Genomic DNA, 20,396 nt, shown 5'->3' on the forward strand with positions numbered 1-20,396 from the left:
GGGGGAACAACGCTGCCCTAGGGAGGGTGTGCAGAATCCTGCCCCGGTAGCAAGGCAGCAATGGAATCTCTTGCTGTCAGCTCGGCAGCATCCCAGCAGCCGCAGCCCTGCGGCATCGAACAGCAGCGCGCTGTTCCCTGTCCAGGCTTTAACGCCCAGGGTTACAATGCGGTTCCCCAGTTTTAGAGGAGCGACCGTGAGCTTAACGAGCAAGAACAGAACAATATAGAGAGTGTTTAAAAACTGGTGTGATTATGATGAAAGTAGTATTTGTGGCGGGTGAAGCTTCATTTAAAACCAGTGGGATATGATCAGTGATAAAACTGCAGCGATCTGAAAGATGAAATACTGGACAGCTCTGAACGCAGTGTTGCTCTTGGGGATATTTATTGCTCTCCTCTTGAAGCGTGCTTCAGAAGCTTGCGTTTGTCTTTGATTTATTAAATAGGACTCGTGCGTCCGCCAGTCCTTGCGCTGCAGTCGGCTGACGAAGCTGATAACCCTCCAGCTGCATTTTCTCAACGCTGGGCAGAGCACTATGCTGATCAACCTGAACAGGCAGAGCCTGATGGACTCCATCGTGTCCTTGCCTAGGTTCTATCAGGTAAGCTTGGCTTCCTCGCCTGCTCTTTGTTCTGAAAGTGATGGGTTTGAACAGCAGGTGCTGCAGCACTCTGCTCCTGCCAGCGTAACGCTCAGCTCTTCCCCGGGGCCAAGTCCGTGACTGTTAACCCCTCGTACTGCTGTGGACTGATGCTCCTCGCAGTCCTTGCTGCCGTCGTACGGCCAGGACCGTGGCTGTGCAGCGCCTCTCGTGCTGCTCTGGATCTACACTAGAGCCCTGAAATCTCATCTGCACTGGCATCCATCATTTTGTAAATTTGGAAGTAAGAAAAGGGCTTTTTAAAGGGAACAGCCAACCCCCCTCTGACGTCTTGTTGAGGGGTTAGGGAAAATCATGGGCAGTGTTTTGCTACCCTGCTATTTCTCTGTAACACAGCCGCTCTCAAGAACAGCATCGAGATGGGCCGAACAGAAGACCTAGACTATTTTAAGTATTCTAAGCATAGGAACGTTTCTGGGCAAGAATAACCTTTCCTGCTCAGCAACTCCAGCATCTGTTCCCCCTGCAGGCGGCTATTGTGGCTGAGGCTTACGACTTTGTTCCAGACTGGGCTGAAGTTCTGTATCAACAAGTGATCACCAAGGGAGACTTCGCTTACTTAGAAGAATTTAAACAACAAAGACCCCTGAAGCCTGGCATATTTGAGGAGATTGCGAAGAAGTAAGTAGTGCTGTGGTCAAACTGGAACTTGTTTTTCCACGGGCTACTTGAGAGGAGCAGCTGTGTGTTAATAGCAAGCAAGTCTTGGTTCTGTTAAGCCCTTTTATGTGACGAAGTGTAGCGTACAGCGACTTGAGATCTGTGTTCTGATTCTTAAGTGTATTGTGGAAGTAACACTGGGTCTACCGTTTCCTTGAGCTGGATAAGTAGGGTGCCTCGGGGCTGGTCAGATCACAGCTTTTTTAAAATGAACCAGAGCAAAATAAGCAAGAGAACGCAACGTACGTGTTGAGCACAACCGCTTTTTAAGAAATAGTTCTTACAGTTTCACAGCAAAATAGTCTTATAATCGTTGTCTGTGAAGCCTTTCTATTTCAGCTATACATACCGTTATTTTCAGAGTTAAACACCACCCGCCTACTGATGCTGCTCTGAAAAATCTGAAGAAATTGCTCGCCTACTGTGAAGATATCTACACGTACTACAGACTGGCTTACGATAACAAGTTCTACGATGTGGTAAATACGCTTCTGAAGGATGCACAGACTGGCTGCTGTCTTAACGATATGTTATCAAACTAGAAGCCAGCCTCCGCGGGGCAGAGACTGGCTCCGACAGGTCCCAGTGCCCCAGCCTGGTTAGTGCGGATTCTGTAACAGACGTTTTAATTCATTACCTGCTTACGCTGCTGTGCTGCTATGTGAAAGGTGCTCCAGAAACTGGTGGTGGTGGTTGTAAATATTTAAAATGCTGAGACTGCGCTCAACCTAAAATCGTGTTTTGTATAATAAATCTTACTGTTTCCAACGTACTCGGCTAACCAGCAACGCGAGCCTGGCACGGCTGGCGGTGACCACAGCGATCCAGCGGCCCTTCAGATTCGGGGTGTGGGTGACGCATCACCACGGGGCTGGAGCTAAACCAACCGAAGGCTGGAACAGCACGTGCGGAATATCCACTGCCTTGGCAAGGAAGCAAGCAGGAGAAGGTTCTAGATAGGCGCTAGGATAAGCCGTTCCTTGATTCCCAGCTGATAAGCCTGGCTTTGGTTTCTAGCTTAGTGAGAAAGTGAAACTCTGAACAGCATATACTTAATTTGCTGCTGTCTTGGAGTAAGAGAAGTAATCAAGCGCAAGTATATTCTTAACAGTTACTAAATTTTAAATTATTAAATTTTTTTCCCATGCTTAGACAGTTGGTATCGACACCGCCGGGAGCCAGCAACCGGAGCATGCTGCACCTGGCCGTTTCGGCGAGTTTACAAGATCGGGGCTGATTTAAGTGGGGAGGGGATGAGACTGGGCCACTGCTTCGGGCAGGAACCCCGTTTCTGTGTGCTCCCCAGCACACGCAGCCTGCGGGGCTTCCTGCTGATCCAGAGACGTTACCTCCTGCCCACAGAAGGGGGAGCGGGCAGCGCTGGCACAGCACAGAGACAGCTTTTCAGTACAAGTAAGCAGTGCTAGCGTACTACCGCTGAACAATTGCCATAGCAACCCAGTGAATTAGCGAAGAGATGCTACCTTGGATTTATAGCTTACCATCTCCTTTTCGTTGCTGAACAGCTTCATGGTAGCAACCGCTGCATGTGGCAGCTACTGCCTGGCACGGTACTGATCCCAAAGCCGCAGTGGCAGCGCCAGAGTTGTACGCAGGCATGCACAGCACAGGCTCCTCTGATAAATGAAACATCTGATGGAGGGAGGATTATGCCTGAGCAGAACTCGATTTAAAATTCCAGTTCTAGGTGGTCTCATAAGACCAAATGAGTCGGAGCTGGCTGCAATTAGTCCAAGTTAAATAACAGCCAGCAAGCCTTTAACTTGAACTTTAAAATTCCTGGCACGAAAGGAGAAGCTTGAGCTCTCCTTCTGAGAATCGCCATCTCTGATCCTGTAAAGATTTGGGACCCCTAACACGGGGAGGGATCTGGAAGAACGCCTGCCTTGCGGAAGCACGTGCGTATCCCACCCGTACCGGGAACAGACACCCGAGTGAACGGTGAGTTGCAAACGTGGGACTGCTCCGGGCAAGGGCAGCTCCAGCCAGAATAAAGTAACGGCTTGTGCTGGTAAGGGCCTCCCAAGGTAAGTGCGAGCCCCTGAGCGCGGCAGTCCAGCAACAGACGGTTAAGTTCTTGGATTACGGCAGTCCTAGAAGTATTTTCTTTCCCCTCGGCATCTGTGAGGGTCTTAGCCTAGGAAACAGCCATCTTTCTTACAAGAACGCAACCTTGCCCGCCAACGCCAGCGAAGCGGCAGTCGGAGCTGGGCTCGGCCCAGTGACGCCTCTGTTCGGCAGCTCAACCGCTTCGAGGGTTTTACTGTAAGATACTCCAAGAACTGGTCCAAAGGCAGCTGCAGTGAAGTCCTCAATAGTGATTTTATTAAATTAGTTGCTTTATAAAACATGGCAGATGTCATAATTGTTAACATAACAATTTGCCCCACTGTAGTAACTGTTGCAGTTTGCTAAGCAAGTTTGTTTGTTTTTTAAATGAAAGAAAATGGCTGAGTCGTGAAAGATCTACCACAACCCATGAGAGACCGAAAGGAAGTCTTGGATTTTTTTTACACTTAAACCAGGCAATTAACTGTTAAAGAATACCCAACCCATACAGCTGCATTAGTAGAAATTTAGATGAATGGAAACCAAACTTCATACTTGAGACACAAATCGGGTTTTTTTTCAAATGAGCCACGCCGTCCTTGTCCTGCCCCGCCACGCGTTCTGCTCGGGCGCCAAGCTTTGACAGCGCGCGTAGCTCAAGTGACGCATCTCCGGCTGCGGCAGCCTCACCCTGAAGTTAGCAGTTCCCCTTCACAATGTACTGAAAACCTCAAGCTCTAACGTAAGACGAAGCGACTGTAATACTACGTGCACGCCATGCCCTTGCTGCAAACTGCTTCTGCTCACCAAACAAACGAGTCACGCGCGGGGTACAGTTAAGGCCGTGTCGCTGAGCCGTGCTGGTCATGATGCTTTGCCCTGTTGAAATTCATCTCCAATTCAGCGGCTGTTACTACCAAACCAAATAGCAACAGTTACCATTATCAGAATTTGGGGGGTTTTAACTGCAATTTTCATAGCTTTGAAATGGCTTCATCCTAACGCCCAACCACAGAACGGGACGCCCAGCGCTTTCGCGCGGAGCCGTCCAGAGTTAAACCACCAGCACAGAGATACTGCGATTCTGATCGTAGCATTTGGCAGAATTTAAAGGAAGAAAAGTTGTGCTACATGTTTAAGGGATTATGGGCAACAGAAAGACAACAGAAGGGGAGATAAGTGTCACATGAAGTCTTCAAAGTCTTGTACGTATTCTCCATCGTAGCCTCCGTAATCAGCCAGGTCATCTTTCATAGTGGCCTTTAAACCACCTCCAGGCACAACCCCTTTTTTCTTCTTTTTGGCTTTATTCTGCTTAAATAAGAAGAGCATGTTTACTTTAGAATCCAAAGTAATTTGTCATTGCTCTAATTAGAGTAATGCCACCCACGTGCCTTTGGGTACGAGCACTCGCACACCCACGCGGTGAACCCGCTGCTGCCCGCGCTGTCTAGCCCTGCGCTTCATCCCACGATGCAACCTGTAAAGCTGTGAGGCTCCCAGGCGCCCCGCAGCTCCCTGCAGCCCGGGCGTGCCCAGGTTCTGTCTTTCATCCTCTCTTACCTAGGCTCTAAACAAGTGGAATAGCTAAGGAAATGCAGAGCCTAGTGTTTAGCTTCGTGGCATTACCGATTGAATTAAGGAATTCAACGTGGCTTTTATCACCAGAGTGGCTGAACGTCTTCCTTGCAAAAAAAATGGAACTCCTAAAGAAGCAATCAATCAGAGCACTTCGGAGTAAAGCTCCTCCGTACTGGATCGGTGCAGCTTTCAGCGGCTGACCAACCTAGTTTACATGAAAAGCCGGGAGAGAAGAGTATAAAAATAGGAAGTACACACGCTTTCTCTTTTTAAACTTGTTTGGTTCAACAAGTCCGAGGCTTCCGTCCGAAGCGCAGTTCCTACCGAAGGTTATCAATCGCATGTGCCAAATCCAGACTTAATGCGTTAACGCTGTACGTAACGTTCGGTTTGCGTTAAGGTGCCCGACTCGCGCCTGGGGAGCTGGAACTGGGAAGGGTTTGTGTCCCAGAGCTTCCCCCTCCCACGCTGACGAGTTACTGCTCACACTGACAACGCTCTGCCGCCTCTGTCCCACCAGCCCTCCGCTCTGATGTAAAACGTGCCAAGAGCTGCACTGCCGCTCACGTTTTCTGCTCGGTTTTGTTGCTATCGAACAATTGGATTCATGCCTGAACTCCAGCCCACCTGGGGTTTTAACACAGATGCGTGCTATAAAACACAACGTTTTGCATCACATAAGCACCAGTTAAGCTATTGCATCACTTTTTAGAACTCGCTCTTCCTTGCCTGTGCCCTTACTGCTCCTTTAGTCTGCACAACAGCATAAAAATCCCAGTTCACTGCTATTCGAAATCCCAAACTTTGGCAAAGATTTAAGTTACTGCCGCAGATCGGTATTAGACTGACGTTGAAATGAGGCTGGCTTGTTTTCAGGATGGGGCGCGAGCCGTTTCGGCTCCCAGACAGCAGACAACCTAACAAGGTTAGCACAGCGGTAACGTTTCTGCAAATTAACCAAGGGTTCGCCTGGGATCCCTGGATTCAATCAGCTCCCGATTACCTCACGCAGTGAAGAGGATTTAATGCTAAACCAGTACCCAAGGTTATCGTTCAATCTCCTGCTACTGCCTCTAGTACACCAGCAGCGGGGGCCAGCGCGAGACCTGTTGCCGTTGCCAGGTGAGCGCCGGCAGGGGTACGGTTACTGCTGCAGAAGCCTTACCTTTTCTTGTTTTTGTTTTTCACTGCATAGTACTGTCAAGGTATTTGTGATCTTTTTCAAATCGTCAATTTCCACTACATTGGGGAAAAAAAAAAGATTCGTCAATATTGTTCTGAGAAGGCAGTTAAAGAGTCTAACAAACATCAACATTCTCCGAAAACCAGGACTAAGCACTAGCAGTAAGGACGGGCAATTACTTGATTTAAATGAGCAAAACACAGACACAGACTGGGTCATTCTGGTCCTTACAGTCCCAATTCCTATTTCAGACACTCCCTGGTAAGCGGCTTCCATGGTGCAGAAGGTGAAACTTCCAAATTAGGAGTTAGTGAACACACAAGTCCTACTGAGGAGCCATTTGAACAGTAAAATACAGCAGAACATATCAAAGGGAGCAGTGGATTAACAATAACTTATGATTATTAACAATAAACGGTCGCAGCGGTTGCGAGCCTCCTGGCTTTCGAAGCTCTGGAATCCGTCTGAAACGCAAGCTGCCCGCCGCGGTCAGCCAGCGCTCGCGGTATTTGCACAGCCCTGAACAGCATGGCGTTACCGCTGCGCTGAAGGACCACCGCGTACGGCACGGGGCAAGACCTCGAGCAACGAATCCACCACGCACTTCAGCCTCCACAGCAACGGAAGAAAGCGAGTTTCAGTTAGTTTTACCTCGGTATAGTTACACGTTGAATTCCAGAACAATCTATTTTGCAGTCCCAGAATTACAATCCTGTACTAGTTTCCTTCCAAATGAGCTACTCGAGTTATCTGGCTCAGAGAATTTTTTTAGTGTTATTATTTTAGAAATGGCTTCAAAAAAACCATGCCAAATTTAGATCAGCATAAAAGAAAAATCACACTTTTTAAAAATGACTGTCCTGAATTGCCATGCAGAAAGAGTAACTCTTGTACAAGCACACGCTCTGTAATAAAGCTTGTGGGGATGGGATCGGATACTGGTCAGCGAGACAGATCAGCACTTCATCTAGTGTAAACGTGGATCAATCCCGATTTAACATTTACTATAATAAAACGTTTTTGACTTCAACTCCCTTGCAGTTTTGGCAGCAGTGTATTCTAGGACGTCTTTCACTCAACTTACATGAAATACATACGTCTCGAACTAACGCTTCCAAAAAACTGGCGTAATGTAATGATTTTTCATACTGTGTAATTTTCTCTTTTAGTAGTTTGCCAAATTCCGTAAAGTCATCTTTTGAAGAGGGATTCATGGCATCTATTCCACAAGTGTTATTTACACCTGCACGGAAAGACAGAGGTATTAAACATTATTGCGATCCCCCCAACCATTAGCCGCGATCCCCAAGAGATGCCACCAGAGGAAAGGGGTAACCTCGGTCGCGTTCAGGTCCTCACCTCCACTGAAGCTTTACAAAACCAAAGCTGGGGTTTGCTCGCTCACCTCCCCGGCCTCTGCCATGCAGAAGCCAACAGCCCGAGCTGCCATCCTGTACGGGAAGGGATTTTGCCGCGCAGCTCAGTGACGCGCAGCAGCCGGTCCTGCTCTCCGGAGCAACGCGCGCTACACGAAGCCCCTCGCCCCTTAAATAAGGGATTCCTGCCCTGAGCTCCCAAGCGCGAGGTTTAGTCGGTTCTTTACGACTGTATTCAGTGCACCCCCCCGAGGCACTGTGCTCCTTCAGAAGAGTCGCAGAGCGGAACTGTCGCTGAGTAATAAGCTGTGTAATTCACTATAATCAAGGGAAGACGCTTTCATGTTTGAAGAATGCTGCTATGAATCAGCATCTGTGCTAGTTGTGTCAAAGCACAAAACCAGAACGGTCTGCTTCACCTACGCCGGGAAACGAGCTCGTTCCACTCACTTGCCTGGCTTTCTCAACACCTAGCTTCTTGCACAGATTGCATGAAGTAAAGCGTGTGTGAGTTACGCTGTGCCACACTCGTCCAAAGCCTCATTAAATCCGTGTTGTAAAGCACCTCAGAACATTAAGAGACAGCACTTTTTTCTTTTCTTTTTTTCTATTTACACACTCGTCTTTTTACCAGAAGTACCAATACGTTGGAAAATTTAGTCAGCCGTCTTTTTCCTGTAACCTCCTGCCACTACACGTTAAGAAAAAGCACCTTCTCGTCTACAGGTGTTTTTGCGGCTCTTGCAGTTGGCCCCTCGTACCAGGACACGCCTCCAGTAGCTGGAATTTAAACCCTCTTCATCCTCAGTAACACAACCACACGTGCGCCAACAGGCAGGTCCTGCTCAGTCCCTTTTGCAGGCATCCACGCCTAACGCGGTTTTGTTTAGAGGATACAGCGCTCTGGTGATGCTACAGTTACATCGACTCGCTGGTCTCGGCACGGCACACGTACTTACCAAATGTTTCTTTTGCTAACTCAAGGTCTGACTCCTCTTGTAATTTCTTTAGTCGTAGTTTGTCTGCTAACTGTTCTTCTGGGGTAAGTTCTTTATGTTCCTCTGGTGCCTCTAACTGGATTAAAAAACGTATATAGGGAGAACGTTATATTTCTTGCCCTCGAGCAGAGGTAGTATGAGAAATCGTGTTCTTTCAGTGCCACCTGAATAGCTTACTTCTGCCTGAAGCCAATACGCCTCAAGCACGTACGGACCTGAACCCCCCGGTACGGCGTAACAATGCCACCTCCGTCACACATTGCTCATTTCACAAGTAGGAAGAAACCCCTTAGTTCCAAGTTTCACAACTGCATGTCTGACCATGAGGTGCAGACAAAAGAAACGGCGATAAGCATTATTTCAATAACCTGGTTAAATGACAGAGAAATTAAAGCTAACATCCCCCAGGTGTTTTTAGGTACAAGACTTCAGTTTGTTTTATCAGAATAGTCGAGATCTTTACAGGTCTTGTTCAACCTCAACAAAAAAAAAAAAAATCAAACCTGCCCTCTAAATTTTGAGACCCAGAAGAAAAAAGGAGTTACCCTTTTTTTAAGCTCCTCTTGCTTTTTCTTCTGTAGCTTTTCTTTTTCTTTTATTTTTTCTGCTATTTTCTTTTTTTCTGAAACTTTTGGTTCTGTAAAACATCAAACAACACAGCTCTCAAGAGGTCTACTGATTTTTTTTTCGGTGACTACAGAAACATTAATCAAAGAGAAAGCCACAGAGCTTGATTACTGGAATCTGAACACAGGGCGAGCTAAAAGACATGCTTTGTCAAAACCAGAAGCAACCCCATCTGGAAAGTGGTTTCGATGCTTCAGATACGCTCGAGACACGACCAGTGTCTGCCCTGGCGCTGCGTACAGGGCCACGTGTTCCCTTCAAGTCTTACCTTGTTTTACCTCTGTCTCCTTTACTTCCTCCTCTTCCTCCTCATCATCCCAGTTATCCTACAAAATAAGTTTGAGTTAAGATTCTTTTATAGATACTTTCTACTTGTTTAGGTAACAAACACCAAGAAGGGTAGCTTCCATCTAACCTCTCTGAACACTCACACATCCATTAACCTTACGCCCTGGGGCGAGGAAGGGGGGGCGCCGGGAGAGCCGTACCACAGGGCACTGCTCCGGGGAGCTGGCCGAGACCTTCCAGGACCAGTTCTTACCACGAAAAAGGCAGCTTTTATTCAAAGAATCAGAAAGCTCACGCCAACAGAGTTACAAAAGCAAGATCGCAAACAGTCAAATCAACACCCACAGTAAAAGGGGAGTTTATTATAGCTTCCTGTATTACGCATGACAAGATACTGGAATGGCATTGGACGCACGCACGTAGTACAGCCACCGCCGCAAACGTACAACTCCACTGAAACCGCTTTCAGCCAGAACACGCTGTCCCCGCCACCGAAGGCCCATTCTTCCCAGGATACCCGCTGCCCGCCGCTGCCCGACACCAGCGTGCCCGCTCCCCACTGCGGGGAAAGGCATTCGGGGGGCTGCGCGGGGAACCGCGACAGACGGGCGAACACCAGCCCGGTGCTGCTGCCGGCACAACGCGCGGCAGGCGAGGCTGTGCTGCGGGAGCAGGGAAAGCAGCAGTAAGCAGACAGGAGAACGCGGGGGGCCCAGCTTTAGGCAGGAATAAAAACTTTTAACACTCACAAGACCACGTTTTGGACCAGTTCTTGACCAATGATGACTGCTTTTTTAATAAGCAAAGGAGCTATCACAAGACTCTTCCCACAAACAAATCACTGAAACGGTCTCCAACAGCCGTCACGTTCTCTAGTGTGCTTTCAGTCTCGGCTGTGGCGTTTGCAGTAGCTCTGCCTCCAGCTTGCGCCCTCAGCACGTTCGGGATTCACGGCGGTCCTCAGCCACGGCGCCGTGCACCTCGCTGTCACCCGTCGCCCACAGCCCTCCTTCCTTCCAGAGCCACCACCTCCCGCTCCGCACGGCCGCTGTCTTGTACCCGAATGGACGATCCCTGGTTCAAAACACCACGCACGTGGTTCACCCGAATACTGCGGAAGCGTCGTTTTCTACAGAAGTGACCGCTGATCTCATCTGCGGACTCTGCCAGCAGCAACCCTGCAGTTTCTTCCTGACAGTCACCTGGGTAAGGGTCACGGGAATGTATAGTCTTGTCCTAATGCCGCTGCAAATTCAAGGGGATGGCCTCTGCATGGAAATCAATGCTCTAAAATTGACCCGAAGTTACACCACGTGGTACTCAGCATGCACACACCAGGAGTTAAAGCCAAGAAATCTCACAGGAATCTAATTTTAGTCACCTGTTTCAACTCCACTTGCAAGCTTAAAAGATTACATTTGACAAGACCTAGCTTACACAAAAATCACACATACTGCCAGAACATCAGTACAGGTACGCTTAAAAAACATAAATCCTGAATTTTGTGATTTCCACCTCACAACAGTAATGCAAGCAGTCACGCAAGCCCTGTATTCATTTCTAAGGGTTGCTACTGGCATGGCAAAATAAAAGACGCTGGTGGAAGAACTCAGGATTTCACTGCAATGTGCTGACCCAAGCAAGGAGGACGGCCGAGTTCATCTACCAGCTCACTCAAGTTAATTGGCACTTGTAAGGGATTCAGCTTCCCTTCCACATTCCAAGAAGCTGACTTGAATTTGGAGCAGCATTATTTTAGCTCACATCTAATTAAGAGTTTGTTACACCCACTTCTTAAATAGCTCTTTCCATTACTGCTGTATATAGCTTGCTGCCTTATCCCTTGCCCTGTCCTTCACAGACAGATTTTAAAATCAAGTATTTTACGGCGCAAAACCCCAGAGGAAGGGCGCCCTGTCCATCACGTAAGAGGACTCACGGGATCGAAGGAAACTGCTGCGTGCCGTTATTGCGTTTGGGAGACTCAACAGAGGGGACGTGGGCAGGGGCTTCCGCGCGATGACAGGCGCGCTCCCTCCCCACGCACCACGTCCCTGCTGGCCGTGCCCGCGCGGGGACAGCGCACGACGGCGCTTTTAGCTGGCAAAGCTGAGACGACAAAGCAACGTAGAAACAGCAGACCCTTCGGCGGGCAGCGTGACCGCCCGCCCCAACCTCCCCCTGAGCGGTTAGGTGGAATTTAAGATCTCGTCTTTAACCGAAGGGATCATCGACTGCCGGGAGCCTACCCGCAGCCCCACCAGCGGAACAACCCCGCTGGAGCCGGGGCCGGGCAGCCGCGAGCTCAGCGTCACCGCAGGAAGGCTCCTGGCAGGGCAGCCTGCGAGACGGCCCCATCTGAGGATTCGCTCCTCACCCTGCGGTGCTACGACCTGCCGGTCTCCCAGCCATGCTGAATGCTGTCTCGCTCTTCTCCAAGCTTTTTTAGTTTTGTTTGGTTTTTTTTTTTTTTAAAAACCCAGCAACAGAACATGATTAAGGTACTGGGCAGGCTTTTTTTTTTTTTTTTTTTTTTTTTTTACTGGGGGGGTCGGGGGGAGCATCCAAATATACCCCTGTTTCTGTGTTTTATAAATTCCAGTGAACTCTCTTGGAGGAAAAGAAAACTGCTTTAGTGCTGTACCCTTGCACTGATACCAAGTAATTCAAAGAGGACATCTTTATTCCGAAGTATTTCAACACTACTTATTTATGCATACTTAAGTAAAATAAGGCTATTGAAAACATCTTCCATTTCAGGTAAATAAACTCCTCGATGAGAGCAGCTCTCATGATTTCATATGCTCCATCAGATGTACCTTCCACATACGATAACGCACGTTATTCCCCCCAAAACCAGAAGACACGACTGGAAAGCGACAAGTACGCCAGCATTCAGACTCCCAGCTAAAGCGGAACGCTTTCCTCCAAAGAGAAAGGAGCGCACCATCGCAAAGGCTGCCGCCGCCTGGACGATAACACGCACATTTCCCGGTTTTGGCTTTGCTAAGCACAGAATTGCCCAAGAGTAAATAGATGAAAATTCCTTGGCAGGAGGCCCGTCTTCTGGGAAACTTGTGTTCGGGGTAACACCAGAGAGCGGTTTTGGTACTGATGAAGATGCTAATTTTAAACCTGGGGAAGTCAAAGTTTCCCAACTTAACAGTTGTTTTAAGTTCATTACTAAAAAATCTTCCAAAATAAACTACAGAATCTGAATATATGAAACACATTCCAAAGTGCGAAATACCAACCTGAAGACAAACTCATGGTCAGAAAACACTCTGCGCTTCTATTTTAGACCACGTCATTTTTCTTAGCGGGTACTTCCCCAAGGTGGACCCTTGCAAACGAGGCACCCAGCGCCAAAGCACCTCCCGAGCTCAGTTCTGTGATCTTCAGTGTTGGTACAGGAAGAGCAAAGCAAAGCAAAATAAAGCAGCTTGCTTTGCTCGACCGGTCCTGCTCTCGAGATGCAGCTCCAGTACTAAAGCCATAATCCCTCAGAAAGAGCTGAGCGGCTGCATTCTTACTACACGTGGGAAAACGTTGTTCCTTCGTTAAAACAGCCGCAGAAAGCACAGGTGTCTTCAAGAGAATCACACTTTAGAGCCCAGTTCCCAGAAAAGTTTCTCACTTTCAAAGGAAGGAGGAAAAGCAAGTCTCACAGAGACAATGAGCCCAAGATACACGTGTATATATACACATGTACCCATATAAATTATATGTACACCTGCGGAGTGTTACATTCTAACCACACTCTTTTCAAATGACTGTAGCTACTGTATACAGAGATACCTTTACTTATTTTGCCTGCTGTAATGTGACACCTATGATAACTACAGGGTGTGGGTGTTATTAAATTTAAGAAGGAAAATGGACAGCCTGTAACTCACCAAAATTTGTTAGCTTTTTTTTTTTTTTAAACAGAGGACAAACTACTCTTTTCATACTGTTTATAAAAAGAATACCACCCTAAGCTCCAAGGACAACCGTGTTGGTGTTTTTCAGAGACTCTGGTAACAGAGTCAGCAGCCTAAATAACAAACCCAGCGAGTCCTCACCCAGCAAGCAGCAGCACTCTACTCTAGAAAGCTTCGTACTGGTGACCATACCAGAGTGACCAAGTCACCTCCTGAGATGGGCTGTTACAATATCTCAGCACCTCGATTTGAAACAAAACCGTCTTTTTCAGTTGACCTATTTCCATTCCCTACACTCATCACACACGTTCCTTGTATGCTCCCTGGCAACCTTTTGCTCCCTGTCTGTATGACCACGGAGCAAACTGAGGTTTCTGTGGCATCCACCAGCCACCCTGGCTTTAAGGGACAGCTGGAACCGAGTAGGAGAAAACCAGCTTTTAAGGCAGGCCTGCTTTCATAGGCATCAGAAACGAAGATCCGAGTCCATGTAGACACCACTTTTTGAAACGCAGTAAAAATCCGCTCCAAATAGTGCCTTAAGTGAACATATTTTACGTGATCTACCAAACCTGAAAGTGCACAGTAAGGCTGCTGTACTTTCCAGCTGCGGTGGGGGGGGCCTGGGGGGTGTGAGGAAGTAGGAAAAAGGGGTGGACAAGAGACGCTGCTACAAGACAGAAGTTTCTGGGCAATAGCAGAAGCACGAACACAGCACCGCTTCCATTAAAACCCAACCTCACGTCTCACCCAGCACGCCAGACTCAAAAACTACGCATCTGAAAGGAAAGCAGGGGAAAAGTAGCCGGCCACAGGAAAGCGGCCAGAAGCCCGGCAAGCAGCAGGTGGATCCCCCAGAGAACAGCAGACGCCTCTTCAGGCTTGCAAAGCATCTGTCTGTCCATCTTCTTCTCCCCTGGAAGACCCAACAGAGCGGGAACGAAGCGCAGGCAGAACGGCCGGCTCTGTGCGGGGACTACGGGGCCCCGGGCAGGGAGGGACTCGTTTTCCACTTGGCATTTTGACTTGCCACCCGCGCCCGACCGCTGCCCCTTCGGAGCGCCGGCGCCCGACCGTCGTTTCTACCCAGGCGGAGCCCCCAAGACCCGCCCGGGCCGCCCCGCCGCCTCCCCCAGGGCCCGGCCCGGCCGGGCCAGCCCGTCGCCACCGGGGACGCGTGAATCCAGCCGGCCCGCCGAGCCCGGCCCACCCGCCGGAGGTGTCCTCCCCCGCCGCCCGGGCCGCCCCTGCCCCGGGCCGGGCCGCGCCGCCGCGGGCCCGCGTCCCCCGCACACGCGGCACCATATGGCAGCGGCCTGCGGCGGGCCCGGCCCGCTCCCCGCCGCCCCCGGGCCGCGGGCCGCCGGCAGGGCCGGCCCCGTGGCCTCGCCTCGCCGCGCCGCGCCAGCGAGGGCCCGCCGAGGGCCCGGCGAGGGCCCGCCCGGCCGCACCTTCACGTCGTCCTCCTCATCCTCGCCGGCCCAGCGGTCTCCGGCCACTCCCGGCACCAGCCGCTTCGCCACCGGCTCCACCACCTCGAAGCTGTCGGCGTCTGTGGGGGAGAGGAGAGCGGGTGAGGGCGGGCGGGCGGGGGGCGCCGGCGGGGCTCGGCGGCCGCCACCTACCCCACGAATCCGCCGCCTCCGCCGCCATCTTCCCCGCCGCCGCTCGCAGCAGGCACGGTGAGGCAGCCGCGCCAGAGCGGCCCCAGCCAGCGCCGCGCGCGGGGCACGCCGGGACGGTGGCGGACCGCCGGGGCCGCGCCCCGCCCGCCCCCTCCCCCCCGGAGCTCCGCCCACCGCGGGGCGTGGGGGGCCGGCGGCCGCCATGGTGGCGGGCTGAGGGGCTGTGGGGCTGCCACCGCCCTCCTCCTCCTCCTCCTCCTCCTCCTCCTCCTCCTCCTCCTCCGCGCTCCCGGGCTCCCCGGGGGAAGGCCCCTTCCCCGCAGGCCCCGCGGCGCTATCGCGGAGCGGCAGCTGCGGCGTGAGGGGAGCCTCGCCCGCCCCGCGGCCTGATAGGCCGCCCGGTGAGCGCTCCCGCCAAAGGGGCGGCTCTGGCGGCGCTCGCTGACAGGGGCACAGCTTGGTGTCCGTCCTGTGTTTGACTGTGTCCGCGGGATAAAGCGGGCAGTGGTTTGAACTGCGGCTGTTGCTGCTGGAGCCGCCGTCCGGGTGTCCTGGTACCTCGCCCTCGAAAGAAGAGGGAAGGAGCTGTGTTACTGCCCAAATTTTTACACGGCCGTAGCCGTGCCCGTACTCGGCCTGTGCTGGAGGACGTGGTATAGCGATGGACTTGGCAGTGACAGGTTAACGGTTGGATTCAATGATCTCAAGGGTCTTTTCCAACCGTAACGGTTCTATGATTCTATGATACTGCTTCCAGTCACGGGCCGGGCTGAGGCGGCAGCGTTCCGGACCTGTGCCCACCGCGCACGGGGATCCGGTCATTTTGAAACGCTCTCCTCACACCGCCGTTGTACGAAGAGCCTGGGGAGGCAGCCCCAAACCCGAAAACTGCCCTTCTTCCCCAGGACAGGGCTTGGGGCAGCCTGGGCCGACTCCTCACACCCTCTGCAGATGGCAGAGCATTAGCAGAAATAGGTGTAACACCACAAAAACCAGCATCAGCTTGGAGGAACCAGCCTCGAAGTCTGCCGCCATTCCCCCCTTGTTTCCCTCCCTCGTCTGATGCTGCAGGCAGGCTGGCCTGTGACGGTGAAAGAAACGTTAACTCTTATTCAGAAACTCGGTTCCTAGGTATCGATTCTTGAAAATATGTAAGAAACACACAAAAATGGAATATAAAGGGACAGAAAAAAGGGGGAAATCGTTTAAGAAGTTTTAAAAAGGAGAAAATCCCGTTAAAGTGTGTATCAGGGAATTCATCTAGGAGCTACCCTCATATCTGGTCTGAATTTATTCCCTCATCTTTGCTGCCACGTCTCCTTTTTTCTGCTATTCTGTGTTATTTAATAACGTTTAGCAGCAATAACATGAAGATTAGTATCGTCCCGTTAAGGTACCTCGACAGCACCCCTCTTAACTTGGGGAGGGACTCGCGTGCGCTGCCTCAGGAGCTGCGTCGTGCCATCGTGGATATCTTCTTCCTAGAAGCATCGTGCTTCTGTCGCAACACTGACGTAATTTCTAATGGATAGATACGCTGGGGACCGGACAAGAAGCAAGAGCCACAAATCCAGAAGCTGCACCTAGCACGGCCTGGGTCCTCCTGAGCACTGCTCTGCCTTCAGCCGTTTTCACTTCAGGGAACGTTGGGAGCGGGACGGGGAACAGTTCACCCTCCGGTACGGTGATCTGAATGTCTTTCACACTGACCGGACTTGTCGGCAAATAATCAAATTGTAATAACATACGTTACTGTATTGGAAGAAGGCGCAGCCTAATAAAGGTAGGTGAGAAGATACCAGATCTGATTATCGATGTGTTGTTGAGTGAAGAGGCGTATCGGGGACTCGACAGTACGTTTCTCCAGGCGTCCAGCTAACGTGAATGAAGCTGGTCCGACTCCCCGGTGAGGACACGCTTCCCTGCCGCTGCAGGCACCCACCAGCAGCACGGGGGAGGCTTTCCCAGCGTTCGGCCGCCCTTTACAGCCCTGCTGGAAACGCCTTATGCAAGCAATATAATGGAATGACTTTATGGCTGAGTGGGAGAGAGAAGAAAAGAAAAAATAGTTGAAGCCTGATGCCTGAATGTTGCAATAAAGTGTCTCCTAATCCCCTAAATAACAGGATAAGCTTATAGTGAAGGTAGGTTCTCACTTCGTCATTTCCTAGCTTTCAGGCTGGTGATCAGCCAGGATGAAACACGGGCGAACGGCTGCAGTAGAGCTCCTAGCAGTAGTCCCGCAGCCAGAGCGCGCTTTGACGGTTTCTCCACGTGATGCTGGTTAGGGTGGGATTTTTAGCTCGGATCCTCCAGGGATCGCGGCCTCGTGACCACCAGAGGAGTACAGGCGAGTCCTTTACTAAAAACTTCAAACGCAGTACCTGACCTTGACCAAATGGAGCAAAGCGTAAAGGTCACCTGCAAGCATTAAGTGTCCCCAAATGCAAGACTGGGTCCCCAGGCTGGAGACGGACGCGAGGGAGGGAAAGGCCGCAGCCCGAGCAGCCAGCCAGCCCCGGGACACAAACCCAGCCGCAAGCGCCGCTCTCCTCCGACCTCCTCCCCGCCGGCCCCAGGGAATGATTTATTCTGAAACCCTCCGGCCCAGCTTGTCCCTTCAGATGGCTCTGCCCACAAGACCGAGGGAGAGAGACCTCTCATACATAAAAGCTGGAAACATTCGCTTCATCCAGCTTACTTCACTGCCACTCCCAACTCTGTGATTTCTGTGAGAATCTCAGCAGTTGGGTGGAAGCAGAGGATATATTTTGTCTGAAGATAATAAATTTAGAAGAACACGTGTCTTTCAAATAACAAGTGGAATGATATATGATACTATGATATATGTTAGCTAGAAAAAAAATACTACCTCCGAATGTATCATCCTTTTTTTGTTGTCACCCATTTACCAGGCAACGGAGCCATAATGATAGATCAAACAATGTCCCAAGTTATATCCTCATCCAGTCTAAGCAGAGTTTCGCAAGCTCAGTAAGCTGGGAGGATAATTACGAAACTGCCAAGAACCGTGCAATGATTGGGAACGCGTTAATTATAAAACTATTATGTATTTACACAGCACATTTAAAGTAATTCAAACATTTGGATTAAAACAGTTAAGTAGTATTCCCATTGTATAGACGAGGAAGTTAAGGCACGACAAAAAAAAAACCCCGCTCAGCACCGCTCGGAGTCAGAGGATCGCCCACCTTCTAGGAGACCCAACAGTTCTCATTTTGGAGAAGTCTAAAGGTTTCTGCCTAGGAGGAGAAACAACTCAAAATGAGACAGATCGGGCCTTGGGGTCATTTTACAAAAGACACGCACTGGAATATGTATCACGTATTGAGAATCAGGCTCAAAGCAAGACCATCTGAAACGGATCTGCTGGGACAGTTTCGTACATAAACCGCATCTGGGTTTTTTTTCCTGTTTGGCCTCCGGTATCCTTAGCTTTTAAAACACATACACAACTTTTCTTTCCGTTTTAAAGGCTGAAAACCGACACGAGAAATGTCTTGCTTTGCAGAAAAGAGTCTTCAATGAAGGATGATACCAGCTAAAAATCATGAAAACAGTAGCCAGAGCATAAATATTTAATATAAATCTTTATGAGTCTATATACTAGAAATGATTGCAGAAGAAACACAAGTTTGTAGAACATGAGTTCTCTTCCAACTGTATTTTACAAGTTTCAGCCTATCAGTACAATGACATTTTTGCAAGTATCAAAAAAATAAAGCAAAACAGTATTACATTACACGCTCAAGACAACCAAAATAGTGATGTGCTTCACAAAATCTGTACAAGTTAATCCTCAGCAGACCATCCTTGCTTGCTTCCAAACAAAAACGCTTGCTGCCAATGTTTTGGGGTTTTTTTATTATTTTTTATATTTTTTTACAAAATCATGACTACCAGCTAAGACAATGATGCACCTATGCTACCCCTCATCAGCCATTTATCAACTCGTTTAGGATTTAAGTAGCAAGAACCTAAGATGCAAATCTGAAATGCCATGGGTTCGGTGTAATCGAATCTTTGAGAACAGTCCTTTAGCGTCTTCGGGACACAGCGACGCTGTTCTCCAGCTGAACGAATTGAATGCAACCGTTATTTTTCCAGCGAAACTGGCTTCCCGTGAACCATCGCTGAGCTTCAGCTCCACGGCAGCTTTGACCGACCTAAGCTCGCGTTGCCACAATCCCACCTTCTCTTCGTGGTCAGTTGTCGGCTGGCTCGGCTGCCGGCACAGGCCCGCCACGCGGCTGCACGAGCACCGGCGCCGGCAGAGGGAAGCGGGTGGCGAACGTGAGCCAGGGAGGGAAGGCAAAGTAGGCGAGAAAGCCTCCCACGTTCAGTCAGCCCAGGCTGCTGGGGAAGCCGGCTGCAATCCCGACTTTATACTGCTCACAGAATGGATTTTAAAGTCCCTTTTAACTCCAATCCTCGAAACAATCCTTTTGCCTGAAGATACCGACGGAACGCGCGTGATGGATTGCTTCTCCCAGAAAGAGGCGTTTGTCTGCTAAAAACGAAGACATTTACCTCACTCTCAGGAGGCGAGGACCAAGAACAAGGAGCCACGCGCTGCAGTCTGACGCTCGCCACATGGCCTGTGTGACTGCAATTCCTTTATTTCTTCTTGCATCGGTCTTTGATAATGAGTTTAACGAAGTTTAATGGCACGAAACATGGAACTGGCATGGCTGCCGATCAAAGGTACCATCTGTCGTCTTTGCCACAGAGATCCATAGAAGTCCAGGAAAATACTGCCTGTTTAACGTAACGCTCTACTTACAGTGGAAGACATTGTTTGAATCTAAGAGCGACTGGTTTCTCTTGGCACCTGCTGGAACAAACTTGTCCAGCTGAGCTGATATCTTAGCAGTAGGTATTGCCAGTTTTTAAAATTGACAATAGGTGGTGAATGTTTGCTTTCTGGCCTCCACTTCTTGAATTCTATGAAGTTTTAATTTCGCTATCCGTACTAGGTTCATTTCAACTACGCAAGCATTAATTTTACATTGAAATTTTAGCTTTGCAAAGGTGGGCTTCCAGTGGAACATAACGGGAGCATCACACAGCGAGGGGACGAAGAAGGCACAGTTAACTTTTCAAATTCCCCACGCTTCGGCGTACTCGGTGTAGTCCAGTCCTCACTCAGAAGCAAGAGGAATGACGGCAAGGGTCACACGACTGGTTCAGTAGCCGCAATCCCTGCGATACAGGCATCTCATCACAGGCAGGGGCTCGCCTTAGCTTTCGTGTAAACTGTGAAGTTATGGATCTCATCATCTGCTTCAATATACTAACGGTACGTGGTTGATTCAAGGTGGTTTAGACAAAGAAGAATAAAGGGTACGATTTGCAATGCAATGCTATAAGGAAGCCAGAA

The 20,396-nt window shown here is 49.9% G+C and overlaps 2 protein-coding genes and 1 long non-coding RNA gene across 6 annotated transcripts in view; 2 read left to right on the top strand and 1 right to left on the bottom strand.

Annotated features, from left to right (window-relative positions):
- The window catches only part of SPG11 (SPG11 vesicle trafficking associated, spatacsin), a 35,702-nt gene extending 33,610 nt beyond the window's left edge, over window positions 1-2,092 (top strand). For both annotated transcript variants that reach the window (XM_009470002.2, XM_087743308.1), the window contains 3 exons: window positions 449-604; window positions 1,134-1,285; window positions 1,686-2,092. In XM_009470002.2, the coding sequence (XP_009468277.2) occupies window positions 449-604; window positions 1,134-1,285; window positions 1,686-1,866 (489 nt within the window). In that variant the 3' untranslated portion in view covers window positions 1,867-2,092. The remainder of the gene's footprint in view (window positions 1-448; window positions 605-1,133; window positions 1,286-1,685) is intronic.
- A 1,556-nt stretch (window positions 2,093-3,648) lies between these two features.
- EIF3J (eukaryotic translation initiation factor 3 subunit J) lies at window positions 3,649-15,155 on the bottom strand. 3 transcript variants are annotated; one of them, XM_087743315.1, is made up of 9 exons: window positions 14,996-15,155; window positions 14,822-14,922; window positions 9,428-9,485; window positions 9,078-9,169; window positions 8,494-8,608; window positions 7,243-7,401; window positions 6,141-6,214; window positions 5,024-5,180; window positions 4,486-4,705 (listed from the first exon to the last, which is right to left on the bottom strand). In XM_087743315.1, exons 1-9 carry the CDS (start codon window positions 15,021-15,023, stop codon window positions 4,701-4,703), a joined length of 789 nt encoding a protein of 262 aa, XP_087599441.1. In that variant the 5' UTR covers window positions 15,024-15,155; the 3' UTR covers window positions 4,486-4,700. The 3 variants fall into 3 exon arrangements, with proteins under 3 accessions (XP_087599443.1, XP_087599442.1, XP_087599441.1); XM_087743317.1 differs by lacking the exon at window positions 5,024-5,180 and having other exon boundaries at window positions 3,649-4,705; XM_087743316.1 differs by lacking the exon at window positions 5,024-5,180 and having other exon boundaries at window positions 3,649-4,708; window positions 14,996-15,154.
- On the top strand, window positions 5,187-7,188 carry LOC148050337 (uncharacterized). The gene is made up of 2 exons (XR_015701251.1): window positions 5,187-6,097; window positions 6,410-7,188. It is a non-coding gene; the product is annotated as an uncharacterized LOC148050337 (long non-coding RNA).
- Window positions 15,156-20,396: the final 5,241 nt, after the last annotated feature.

The sequence above is a fragment of the Nipponia nippon genome, unplaced genomic scaffold (assembly GCF_047370975.1).
Source record: "Nipponia nippon isolate SJK-2023a ecotype South Korea unplaced genomic scaffold, ASM4737097v1 scaffold_9, whole genome shotgun sequence".
Lineage (NCBI taxonomy): Eukaryota > Metazoa > Chordata > Aves > Pelecaniformes > Threskiornithidae > Nipponia > Nipponia nippon.

Coding starts and splice junctions, on each gene's coding strand:
- EIF3J (XM_087743315.1), bottom strand. CDS start 15,023: ATGGCGGCGGAGGCGGCGGATTCGTGGG. Junction 9,170..9,427: donor GGAGACAGAGGTAAAACAAG/GTAAGACTTGAA, acceptor GATGTTTTACAG/AACCAAAAGTTTCAGAAAAA. Junction 6,215..7,242: donor TCGAGACGTATGTATTTCAT/GTAAGTTGAGTG, acceptor TCCCCAATGTAG/TGGAAATTGACGATTTGAAA.